General features: G+C 34.4%; 1 protein-coding gene across 2 annotated transcripts; it reads left to right on the forward strand.

The window, feature by feature from the left end:
- Nucleotides 1-2282: 2282 nt before the first annotated feature.
- On the forward strand, nucleotides 2283-12586 carry ift70 (intraflagellar transport 70). Of its 2 annotated transcripts, none has more exons than XM_059555389.1 (19): nucleotides 2283-2495; nucleotides 2659-2724; nucleotides 3092-3301; nucleotides 3871-3927; nucleotides 4285-4420; nucleotides 4734-4838; nucleotides 4923-5051; nucleotides 6091-6140; nucleotides 8412-8564; nucleotides 8711-8776; nucleotides 9071-9124; nucleotides 9205-9270; nucleotides 9406-9482; nucleotides 9664-9874; nucleotides 10632-10703; nucleotides 10785-10888; nucleotides 11483-11561; nucleotides 11906-12035; nucleotides 12314-12586. In XM_059555389.1, the coding sequence occupies exons 1-19, from the start codon at nucleotides 2442-2444 to the stop codon at nucleotides 12448-12450; spliced, it is 1956 nt and encodes a 651-aa protein (XP_059411372.1). In that variant the 5' UTR covers nucleotides 2283-2441; the 3' UTR covers nucleotides 12451-12586. The 2 variants fall into 2 exon arrangements, with proteins under 2 accessions (XP_059411372.1, XP_059411377.1); XM_059555394.1 differs by having other exon boundaries at nucleotides 9205-9258.
- The last annotated feature ends 676 nt before the right edge of the window (nucleotides 12587-13262 follow it).

Here is a 13262-nt window from a genome sequence, read left to right on the forward strand (position 1 = left end):
TGTTTTAAAACATTCCCTCATCACACATCTTTTCCAAACCCTTGGCTTGTATGAGCAAGCCACTTTGGTTTGAATTTCAAAACTCTTCCTTGAGGTCCGAAGAGTTCTGTAAGAACTTGTTTGCTCATTTGTGACTGTGTAGACAAATTTTAATGTAATGTTTAAAAATATATTGTTATTTGTATATGATTTTTGTTAGCATGCACTTTTAAAGTGTGTTTTGACATTTCTATGTAAAATTAATCAAATTTGAGAATATATACATATACATATATATATATATATATATATATATATATATATGTATATATATATATATACATGTGTGTGTGTGTGTGTGTGTGTGTGTGTGTGTGTGTGTATTTCCTAGTTTGTTTGGAATATATTGTCAATTTCTTCAAATATATATATATATATATATATATATATATATATATATATATATATATGAAGATAGTGACACAGAAATTGACAATATATATGCCAATGCTGTATCTTATGTATTAAAAATAGGCTACAGAATCTTTTAAGCAGATGGGTTATTCCTGTTATACAGTGACTTTTATGTCCCAATGATTTATTTAATCATATTTTCTCTAAAATGAGTCACATATTTATAAGATATGGCTTAAATTGTATATTTAGGTCTTCTTTATCACTTAAAAAGTGATAATAGAAATGATAAATACTATTTTGTATTTAACACACCTTTTCATTGATATATGCATTCAATTTTATTATGTCCTCGGTGCAAAATGATCAACTTCCACAAGAAATATAAACCATAAAATTATTAAAAAAAACTCAAAATTTGTTTTAATTATGTTATAGGCTAGGCTAAACTGCCTCTAATCATACATATAAATCATTTGAAAATATAGTTATTTTTTTTTACAATTTTCTTCAATAACCGTGTCCCTGAAGTCATTTTCCACCCTGTTAGTACATACTTTCTCTTACTCTAAAACCGACTGCAATTTAATTGAGACCATTTTATATAAGTGCCATAATTTATTTTTCCCACTGGAATTCATCTGTACAAACTGAGGTAAGCTTCAACTCTCACTCCTAATTTTTTTTTTTTAGTTATTGAAATGTTATCCTGCTTCTCCCACTCTTAAAGTTCCACCCTGTTAGGCTATATTATGGAGAATGTTTGTCCTATCAAAAACATTTAAAAACAAATCTGACATAGTTATAAAAGTTCTGTTAATCTGTAGAAGGTTAGCTAGCTAAATGTTGATCACTTAATGAGCTATGGCTAATTAAGCTAAAAATTTTCCACCCTGTTAGATTCCACCATGTTAGGTCTATAAACCTAACAGGGTGGAATGTGCAACTAACACGGTGGAAATTCTAATAGAATAAATAGTATTTAATGTATATAGCAAATACATTTCTATATATGTGTATATGCTGTAAAGTCATCTGAATAGATAATCGTTTTGCCACCATGATTGATTGTGATAAGGAACCACATAGCTATTTTTTGTGTCCCTCCCCCAAAGAAAATATGGATTATTATTATTTTTTATTTTATTTTTATTTATTTTTTTGTATCATTTTGAAACAATATTATATAGGTGCAGGTCCACAGATTACAGATGGGAAATCATGCAAGATAATGATGGAAAGCTTGTCCACCGTTAATGAACCTGTTCACACTGGTGTTCCACCCTGTTATGCTCCTTTCCACCTTGTTAGACAAGTCATTTTAAATAATAATTTCATAGCAACGTTAAATGTTTGGCATACTTTTGTCTTATTTTGTGAGGTGAGGAGCACTAACAGCATATATACATTTTTGAGCAATTTTTTATTGTTATTTAGAACCCTATTGGCAAAAATTGGCACAAAAAGTACCTGTTCTTAATAATTAAGACATATTCTATTCATCAATAATTGTTTTGTTATTGTTTTTCAAATAAAATAATAATAAGATGACATAAGGGACATACTATCCAAGAAAAGCTTAATATTGTGTAACATTTACATTATTAACATGCTGTGGTAACTATCTACATGTCCCTAACAGGGTGGAATATGATCATGGCCAGTGTCTGAACAATCTATCCATAATTATTATTTTTTGAGTCCCCGAGCTTGACCAATATCCATTCCTAATAGTTAAACATGTCACTATTTAGGTAGAATGCAAAAAACATAAAAACCGTGTAACTTTTTTCCCAACATTCATGAAGCCAAAATGTTACCGCATACCGAGGAATGACCCAGATATGAGTTCCCTTTAAGTGTCTGCAGAGACCAGAGACCCGCTGGAGAGTAACGCTGTAATGATTATGTCACATCCGTTTCTGGGACGGTTGCTAAGATACAGGAAGGCTGCGTCTCTGAAAACATAGAAGGGTTGCATCTTCAGCTTTCTTAATTTGACGTTTTTGTTTATGGGGTAAAGCTACACGTAGCGTTTGTTTTCGACAATGCCGCTAACAACTATTAAAGACGGCGAATACACGGCCACCGTGTACAAAATGGTAAGTTATTAGCTGCACAAGCTAACGGGCTAACTTATCCCTGCTCTATGCTGTTTGCTTGCATTCACTTTTAGCAAAACGTTTTGCAAAAACAGCTTTTTAACAATTTTATTTTTATCGCAATGATTGGCTTTCTTTATAAGCGTATTTCTTTCTTTATAAGATCAAAGAAGGGCGATATGGAGACGCAATTCATATTCTGAGCAAAGAGCACCAGAAACACACTAAAGTAAGTTACAGCAGTCAAACTGAACACATCCTTTACACTGTAAACCGTGTTCTCTGTTGTTTAGGAAAATAATCAATTTCAAATATAAAATTACAATTTATATATATATATATATATATATATATATATATATATATATATATATATATATATAATTATTTTATTTTAGGATATTATTATTATAAGATTATTTTATATTATATTATATATTATTATATATTATTATATATATATATATATATATATATATATATATATATATATATATATATATACATATACACACACACAATATGAGTGAATTTATAAAATCTCTCTTTTATAAGATGTATGATTTTTGTATGACTGACTGTCTGTGTATGTCCAGTCCAGGGCTGCTCTGTCTCTGCTGGGTTACTGCTACTATCACATGCAGGACTTCACTAATGCCGCAGAATGTTATGAACAGCTGACACAGCTTCACCCAGAGGTCGAGGACTACAAACTTTACTATGCTCAGTCTCTGTATGGAGCGTGTGCCTTCCCAGAGGCCATGAAAGCCACTTTTCTCTTGGACAGCACAACTAGTCATACTAAGGTGACTACACATCACCTTTGGCCACATCTGCAAAAAATGTGTGAATTAAGAAAATGTACCATCCTTAAAACTGTTTGCAGGTCTATATATAGGATTACCAGATTGATCATGGTTCAATACGGGACGGGGGATTGGGTTTGGCGTGATGTACTGTATGACCACAATATGAGACATTTTATTTCATGATATCTAATATTATTTAATTGTGATTGGATGGTAATTTTGTTCTATGACAAGCTTAGTTACCTTTGATTACCGGAAGCTGCTGGAAGTTCAGCTTTGTCATAACAATAATAAATTACATTTTTCAATGGATTAAAATAGCATATGTACATTTTAATTACATTTCACAATATGAATGTTTTTACTGTATTTTTTAACAAATAAATGCAGCCTTGGTAAGCAGCATGAAGGACTTCTTTCAAAAACATTAAAAGCCTCCAACTTTTAAATGGTAGTGTTCATCAGTTTAAAAAATGGTTATTGCTGGCATGTCAAATTGCATTCCTTTTATTTTATTGATGCTTATTTTAAAACGAAATATTATTATTCATCCCATTTCTAAACAGATGATTAAACTGCAAGCTGCCATCACATATGGAGAGGAAGATTTTTCAGGTGCAAAGGTAACATATTCTTTCTCATGTAATTTATTCACTCTTATGTCATTCTAAACCTAATTCTAAATGTCATTCTAAAATGTATGACTTTAATTCTTCTATGGAACACATTTGTAAAATTGTTTAAGAATGTAGTGGTTCAGCGTACAATATAAAAAAAAAAAAAAAAATTCTGTATTTGTGCAGTCTTATTTATTATTATTTTTAAAAGAAAGTTGTACTAATTTTGACATGAGGGCAAGTAAATGAAAAGATGTAAAAAGAACTCAGCTATGGCACATGTGGAAAATGAATCAACATCTGACCACTGAATGTGGCATGACTGACTGTTTATTTTGTTGGAATATTTGGTTTTGCTTCCAGACTCTGGTTGAGCAGTTGCCTCAGGACGATCCAGACTATGATGTAGATCTCGGGTGTTTGCTTTATAAGGAGGGCGAGTATGAAGAGGCTTGCAAAAAGTTTACGTCCTCCATGAATGTACTGGGCTACCAGCCAGGTGAGGAAGAGTTTCTTTAGCGCTGGTTCCATTGAATTATAACTCTTTGTGTTTGTGGTGTCTACATGCAGAAGCTTAATAGACAAAACAGACAAACACACACACTGGTGTCTCCCAGTAACTGTTCTGCCAAGAGTTACAAACATAACTTTGACTGGCTGACCACACTGCGTAAGGGTAGTAATTTAGATTTTTTTTTCTTTTTTTTTATGGAAATGAATGTGGTATGGAGACCTTTTGACACACTGTGATGTTTTCGAAAACTAGCTGTGCTGGACTCTGATTGTTTTTTTGTTGTTGTTGTTTTTTACAGATCTGGCCTACAATATAGCACTTTGTTACTACAGTTTAAAGCAGTACGCTTCAGCACTCAAATATATTGCAGAAATTATTGAACGTGGAATCAGAGAGCATCCAGGTATTTGTGTCAGAAATCCTTTAGGTGTTGTAAGATTTGCTGTGCTATAGAGTGACTTTCAATGAGTGACTCTTATGTTTATAGAGCTCAGTATTGGAATGACAACAGAAGGCATTGATGTAAGAAGTGTCGGCAACACCCTCGTCCTGCACGAAACTGCTTTGATTGAAGCCTTTAATCTGAAAGCAGCTATTGAATACCAGCTGAAGAACTGTAAGTATAGATCAACCACCAGGCCTGATGTTACTTGTAGGCGCCTTCCTATCATGTGCTTTTTGATGTGAACTCTATTTATTCATAGCGTATTATAAACTGCAAATCCATTAGCAGATCTGTGGCCTTCCAGGACTCCTAGTGGCTTTGCATTAAGAATTAATGGTAGAGGTTGTAGGACCTGCCACTAGAGGGTACACTACCAAAACAATAACAATCACGTGGTTTGATGACGCTAAGAAGGAGCATGGAATGATGGGATTTGTTGTCTTCTACCCAAGCGCTGACGGCCATCAATCAGATCATAGGAAAACGATTAACACTTGTTCAACAAATATATACACTCGTGTACATTCAAATACAATAATTGGGCATACATAGCAAATGCGAGTTCAACGATTTGCGTGAGTAGATTACATTCAAAGTCAATGCAAATGCGCGATCAGACTCGTTTGGGTCGTTTGGTTGGCCCGTACGTTTACGTTTACGGGAGCTGTCCTTGTCGACAGAACCAGCGGCAGACGGTAAACTGTAATTATGTTCCATAATTAAGTAACACAATCCACCATAAAACGTGCAAGGAGAAGTAAATATGGTTTGCTGGACTCTAGACACTACTGCCGCATTTGTCCACGACACTGTTGTCATGTGGTTTCTACGTCAGTAAAGGCGGTGACAAAGGGTAACTTAACGTCATTGACAGGCAACTGCACTGCCCCGTGTCACTGTTCAGAATGGGAATTTTCTCATGATTTACAAGTAGTTGAAAACATTAGAGATATTGTTAGTAATCAGCTAGACAAAATATATAACACTAGCCTAGTGGTTTTTGGATATTTTACTGCAAATATCTTACAAATTGCACCTTTAAGCATGAAGTCTACAGCACAGACTATGTTTTGCTCAGTGGCTTTCTGCATAATTTAGCCTGGGGTGATACACTGCTCTGTTTTGACTGCCTACAGAATGGCTACTATTGAACTTCAATTAATGTGATTTAATGATTATGGCCTAATATATCTACATTTTTCTGTTGCAGATGCTGCCGCACAGGAAGCACTGACTGATATGCCCCCCAGATCAGAAGAGGTACTAAAAATGTGACCTCTGTGGTAACACTTTTCCCCTTGACACTTGGCATTCACATACATTTTGTATCTGGATAGCATCTGAATATTGTTTAGCAGGATTGCATTTAAATGTATCTCTCTTATCCATTCGAAATGTAATGGCACTCATGTATTACATTATAGATTGCTTTAACCATCCATTTTCTGCCAACCACAGAATTTTTAATACAATAATGGATCATTCCATTATAAATTCATTATATATGGATAAAACAGACAAAAATATATATATATATGGTCTATTTTGTAAAGGATGCTAATGATTAGATATGAAGAAAAAGGAGAAGAAATTAGTTTTTAAAATGCCCCCGCAAAAACACACCAGGAGGGAGACGTTACTGAGGAATTGGGGAGAGAAATGAGAGACTGTAAGTGTAGTTCAGTGAAATTATACATTGGATATTGTTCATTAAATTGGCGAGCAGATTGCAAGACCTCAGTGTCTTTTTGACTTATTCACATTGTGCAAGCAGAATAAAAAGAGAAGAAGCTGCAAAAGCTCTTTAAACACTGATAAAAATAGAGCACGATTGAAAATGTACAACCCAGTCCATCAAAGTGACAGATCATTTTTATCTGTTGCTCAACCTCATTATATAGTACTTAATCAGTGTAATAATTACATATTGCTTAATCAAAATGCATTAGCATGTACACCTTGTCACATTTATACTCAATGAAAGGAGAACAGAAACCATCTCTAACTAGCTTCGAAAGTATTTTCAGAGATCCGATCGCAGTCTTATATTAGGTGCATTTGCATTTGACTTTTAATGTATTCAAGTGGTGTCCGATTATAATTTGATCACAGAAAACACCTGGTTATGTGTTTCTATCTCATCACTATTTTATTTTAGTACATTTCCAGGTGATTTTGCTGTAAAACATTTTCCGAGTTCTGTTTTCTAATTTCTATTGCAATGCAGCAAACAAAGGCTGTCAGATAAGATCAGATGCCTGTCAAGAGAATATTTTCCTCATTAGTTATGCTGTTTGATCTGAGCGTGCTCACTCTTGCAGGATAGCTTCTTGTGAATCAGTGTCATAGGCATGCCAGTTCACATGCACGCTTGAGGAACTTTTATGCTAAATTGACAGACCATGTGCCATCTATTTCAGAAGAAAGAAAATAACCTAGTCATTGGCACTGCCTTTTAATCGTACAATTCAAGTTTAATTTTCTCAAATCCTTACCAGATTGGCTGTAATTATGCACTGGGAATTAGCAGTTTCTGAGATTCCGGTGCGGGTTTGTATTGGTGGAGCTGGTAAGCCCACACCTGCCGGCTGGAATGATGGTGGGCTGCAGGGACATGTCTCTGTGCTAGTTTGCACTGGCACCTCGACGTTAATGAGTCCAAACAATGATCCATCTTATATAAGCACTCATAAATACACTGTTTCTTCCCGCAGGACAGGTATTTTTAAACACTGGATCTGCAGCTAGGACTAGTACAAGGAATGTACCAGGTTTTAGTAAGAATTCAGGGCACTGCACAAAGATGCATTTACTGGGTTATGTCATTTCCCTAAAAGAGGGCCTATGTATAGACAAAATGTGCTTATCTATCTGAAATCTAGCAATTATACAGTGCAATTTTAATGTTAGTATACAGATAGACAGGCTAACCCTTCATGCTGAAATCTTTAATTTTTTGTGACCTTGGACCACAAAACCAGTCTTATGTTGCTGGTTTTACATACATTGTATGGGTCAAAATTATCGATTTTTTTATTTTATTCCAAAAATCATTAGTATATTAAGTAAAGATCATGTTCCATGAAGATATTTTATAAATTTCCTACCGTAAATGTATCAAAACTTAATTTTTGATTAGTAATATGCATTTGGACAACTTTAAAGGCGATTTTCTCAATATTTAGATTTATTTTGCATCCTCAGAAATATTGTCCGATCCTAATAAATTCGAAAAATGTACACTTAAGACTGGTTTTGTGGTCCAGGGTCACAGGGTCTGTTCTGCGAAATGGACAAGCGAACGTAGCTATCTGCTGCCCCCTAGTGGAACGACTGGAATGTCAGTGATTATTTACCATGTACTCTAGTCTAGACCTTTGATAGTTTATATAGTAATTTGTTAATTAGCTCCCCTAGTCTATTTCTGTGTAAGATAAGCTTTTACATTTGAAAGTTGGCTCATACTGTGTGTTTAAAGTCTGTCAACCAAGGAATTGATGATTTTCCTTTCTTTCTTTTTTTTACATTTAGGAGCTAGATCCAGTCACTCTTCACAACCAGGCCCTAATGAACATGGACACCAAGCCCACAGAGGGTTTTGAGAAACTTGCTTTTCTCCTTCAGCAAAACCCCTTTCCTCCTGTCACTTTTGGCAACTTACTATTGCTTTATTGTAAACATGAGGTTAGTCTGCTTCATTGCTAACAGTTCCTAGCATTCAGGAAACTGTTTGGTAGGGGTATATTAATTATGTACTTAAGCTTTCATAGAAACTTTAAAGAAGCATTTTAAATGGGTTTATGAGGTTTCTTTGCTTTTGTTGTCTATAGTACTTTGACCTTGCTGCAGATGTCTTGGCTGAAAATGCTCATCTCACTTACAAGTTTCTCACACCGGTAAGGCAGTATTGATTCTGTAGCAATTTCATGGTTTATTTCCCTCGTAGCCTGTTACTATTTGCATTGTTAGTTTTATGAAAATGAAAACATGGTTATACAAGTCTCCACTTTCATTTGCCCAGATAGTCGTTCCAATAATAACATCCACATTGATTGATTCCTCTGCCCATAAGGCATTTGCAAATAATAACACACCAGGTGATAATTGCAGAGTTGCCTCGTGCATATTAACGCATCAGTCAGAACTCGCATGGAGACGGTAGGGCTAAAGTTTCGTTCTCCTGTTTATAGTACCTCTATGAGTTCCTGGATGCCATTATCACATGTCAGACAGCACCTGAGGAAGTAAGTGATCTTTTCAGAGTCTTGGCAAGTATCTAGTGAGAATTTGTTTTTTTATTAAATTGACTTTTCCTCTAACGTAGGCTTTCCGAAAATTTGATGAAATTGCTGGAAAACTGACTGAGCAACTGCGCAAGGTTACGAAACAGGTTACAGCTTGGCATTTTGCCTTTCAGCAATTCACAGCATTTCGGTTACTCCCTAAAAACACCATTATGATATCAGTATGTCTGACACTAAAATGGCTAATTAATTTAAAAACGCTAAAATCTCTTTCCTCAAAGGTGCAGGAAGCAAGGCACAATCGGGATGATGAATCTCTAAAAAAATATGTCCAAGACTATGACGAGGTTCTTGAGAGGTAAATGTAAGATTCATTTTCATTGATTGCATTTATGCATTTAGCAGATGCTTTGTATGAAGTGATTTACAAAAAAGGTGATTACTAAAGGTGATTTCGTCCTTAAATTTCTGTCCTTTTGTGTAAACATGTAAAATGTTCACCATATACAAATACTTAAAAGTGTTTTTTTTTTCTCAAGGTACATCCCTGTACTAATGGCACAGGCCAAAGTCTACTGGAACCGTGAGAACTACAGCATGGTGGAAAAGATCTTCCATAAGTCACTGGAGTTCTGTAATGAGCACGACACTTGGAAACTTAATGTTGCTCATGTGCTCTTCATGCAAGACAACAAATATAAAGAAGCCATTGGCTTCTATGAGCCCATCGTTAAGAAGCATTATGAGAATGTAAGTTCAGTGTTACTAAATGTGCTGTGCTGGTCACTTTTAATGTATTTTGAGTCCCTTTAAAGACTAATGCCTTTCCATAAAAGCCAAGTCCACCTTTAAATAAAAAAATAAGAATGATAGCTTATGAAATACAAATGACGAAAAATGGAGTCAGTGCTCAGTGCTTAGAGGTTACTAAGGGTCTTTTATTTTATTTTATTTTTTTAAATACAGTAGATAACAATAAGCTAAATTAGTTAACCAGTAATATGGTATTTTGCATAAACAGTGGGATTCAGATGTGAAAAAAAAACCCTGTAAAATAAGAACTCGTTTTTTTTACTCGTGGATATTAGAAAATAAAATAACTTGTGCATGCAAAATTACAGTTAATTTGTTTGCTAATATTTTATATACTATAAATTTTTATATATTTTATAGTGTAAATAGATAAATGTATAAATAATATTTTATTTGTCTTCTGTGATGGTGGATGACACTTGTCCGTACTTGGCAGACAATCATATAACAAATCTAAACCTTTCAAATGAAAACATCTTCTTTGCTCCTCTGCTTGCTAGCTGGAACAGTGTAACATTCAAGAGTGTCCCTGCAAAACAAAACCCTCGGTAAAATGATCTCTGACTCTGGGAGTCTCACTGTGTGACTGCATGGAGTTTGCGGCATGATGTTTGATTTTGTTGTTTGATTTCGAAGTGTGTCTACTGTTATTCGCATCCTCACAATGAATTAACAGTCACATTTTGTCCTGTAGATCCTTAACGTCAGTGCGATTGTCCTTGCTAACCTGTGCGTGTCATACATCATGACCAGCCAAAATGAAGAGGTAAAAATTTGAATCTTATTTAACTTCAGTTGATACCACTGGAGCAGCTTTGTTTCATCATCTGCGTCTGTGTGTATACAGGCAGAGGAACTGATGAGGAAGATAGAGAAAGAAGAGGAGCAAATCTCGTATGATGATCCAGACAAAAAAATCTTTCATCTGTGTATTGTCAACCTTGTAATAGGGTATGTACAATATATTTAGGTTACATTTTATTTTTAGGTGTCCTTGTAACAGCGTAATTATAAATTTAAGTACTGAGTAATATTAATTAACTACATGTACTTACTATATGGTTAGGGTTAGGATTAGGGTTTGGCTTAGAGTTTCTTGCATGTAATTATGCATAATTTATTGTTATTATAAAAGTAAGTACGTATAACTTGTAACATGGATGTCAAATAATTTTTTTAAGAAAATCCTCTATGAACATTTATCTTATACAGTTCATACAGATACTATAAGTATAACCTGAAATATCATAATATAAGACGACACTGTAAAAGCAGTCTGTAAATATTGCACTGCCATTCAAAAGTTTGCTATCAGAATGATTTTTTTTTTTTTTATCAAAAATCATGGTTTACACAAAAATATTAAGCAGCATTTGAAAAACATAGAAAAAAGTATATATTTCTTTCTTTCATAAAACTTTTTGAAACTCTTACTGGCCCTAAACTAATTAAAAATATGTATTTCAAAAGAAAACCTTTAATTTTAAAGACATCTATTCTCAATGTGAATTACTTGTAATACTTACAATGCATCATTTCTTCCAGGACTTTGTATTGTGCTAAAGGGAACTATGACTTTGGCATTTCTCGTGTCATAAAAAGCCTTGAGCCTTACAACAAAAAGGTAATCAATATTTAATTTACTGTTTTTAATAACCATCTTTAGTTGAGTTTAGACAGCACATAGACTTTCATATTCCTTGCTGTATTTATCTTAGTCCTTCTCTGATACAGTTATCAACATGTATTTTTGTGTACACACAAATATCCACTGAAGAGGTCCTTGCTGTTTCCAGCTGCATAAATAATGTTACTCAAGGACCTCCGCATTCTTGATCTTATGATGCTGTAGCAGATGTACAGCACTTCCTTTTAGTCTGATGTTTACTTCTTTTACTGAAATGATGTTCATGTGATATTATGTAGTCATTGTGCTTGACATGACACTGCCATCCTATGTTTTTTTAGCTTGGAACAGACACGTGGTTCTATGCTAAGAGATGTTTTCTGTCACTGCTGGAAAACATGGCCAAGCACATGATCATGCTCAGGGATTCAGTGGTGCAAGAGTGTATTCAGTTCCTAGAGCACTGTGAATGTAAGTACATCCTCTAAAAAAATGGTTTGAAACGGTTGAAAGCAGGCACTGTATCCTGTTTCGTATGTAGCAGGACTGTGTTAACGCATAGCTTTAATCCTCCAGTAATTCGCAAAGTATCAAAATCTAATCCAGTGATTACTAGTTCACTGTTGTTTCGATTGTTTAATTCATTGGGGATGAAATGCTGGTTTTTGAAAGCTGAGACACTAATTAATTTTCAATCCCGAGATTCTCCATGGGACTAATTATTATTTTTTTTTTACCCTCCCCTCTAGTGTATGGAAAAGATGTGCCTGCCATCATAGAGCAGCCTCTGGAGGAGGACCGCATGCACATTGGCAAGAACACGGTCACGTATGAATCACGCCTGATAAAAGCTCTCTTCCATGAAGTCACAGGGTGGAATGAGTAATCATTCAACTTCATATAGCTATATCAGAACAAGATATTGGGCAAATATTCACCACAGACCACAGTCTTCTGACTGGTGTTTTACACTGATTTCATGGATGGATGGAGGTCTGACTAATAAAAGACATCTCAACGTGGCTACTTTGTAAGCAGCTTTGGAGAGATCATGCTGTTTCTGGACTGAATTCAAACATGCATTTTTAAGCATGCTTTCTCTATAATAATGAACACACAGGGGTCCACTCCCTCAAACATGAAAACTTAAACTAGGAGAAAATAGTCACCAACAAAGGGCATTTTGTTAATTTAAACTAACTTCTGTATGCATTAAAATAATAAAAAAATGGCTATATTCAACCTTTTATGCTCCATTCATTATTATTAAAATTGTACAGTTTGATCATTTTTCCTCAGAATAAGAAATGTATCATAATACTGTATGTTTTTTTTTATTATATAAAGTATTAATTGAGTTATTTAACCATTATCTCATGATGCATGGCCCTTAAATTAAGGGTCTCTTCGTTATGTCCTGCTCTGAAAGGTAATAGTTGAGAAAACCTCCTAATGCACTCACTGCAACTCCTGTCATGTGACTTGAGCAGCCATCTATGAAAAGAAACGTGTTCGTTTGAAACTGTATAATCACTTGACATTAACTAAAACATTTTTTGCAACTACAACATCAAAGGAATAGTTCACCCAGAAATGAAAATGTCTCACCTGATTTTAATGAGATTACTTTTTGAAGTTAAAAACGTCTTGATTAATTTGTTTATTACAAACACACAGCTGTTTTTTTCACAATATGTT

This window comes from Carassius carassius, chromosome 1, assembly GCF_963082965.1.
Source record: "Carassius carassius chromosome 1, fCarCar2.1, whole genome shotgun sequence".
NCBI lineage: Eukaryota > Metazoa > Chordata > Actinopteri > Cypriniformes > Cyprinidae > Carassius > Carassius carassius.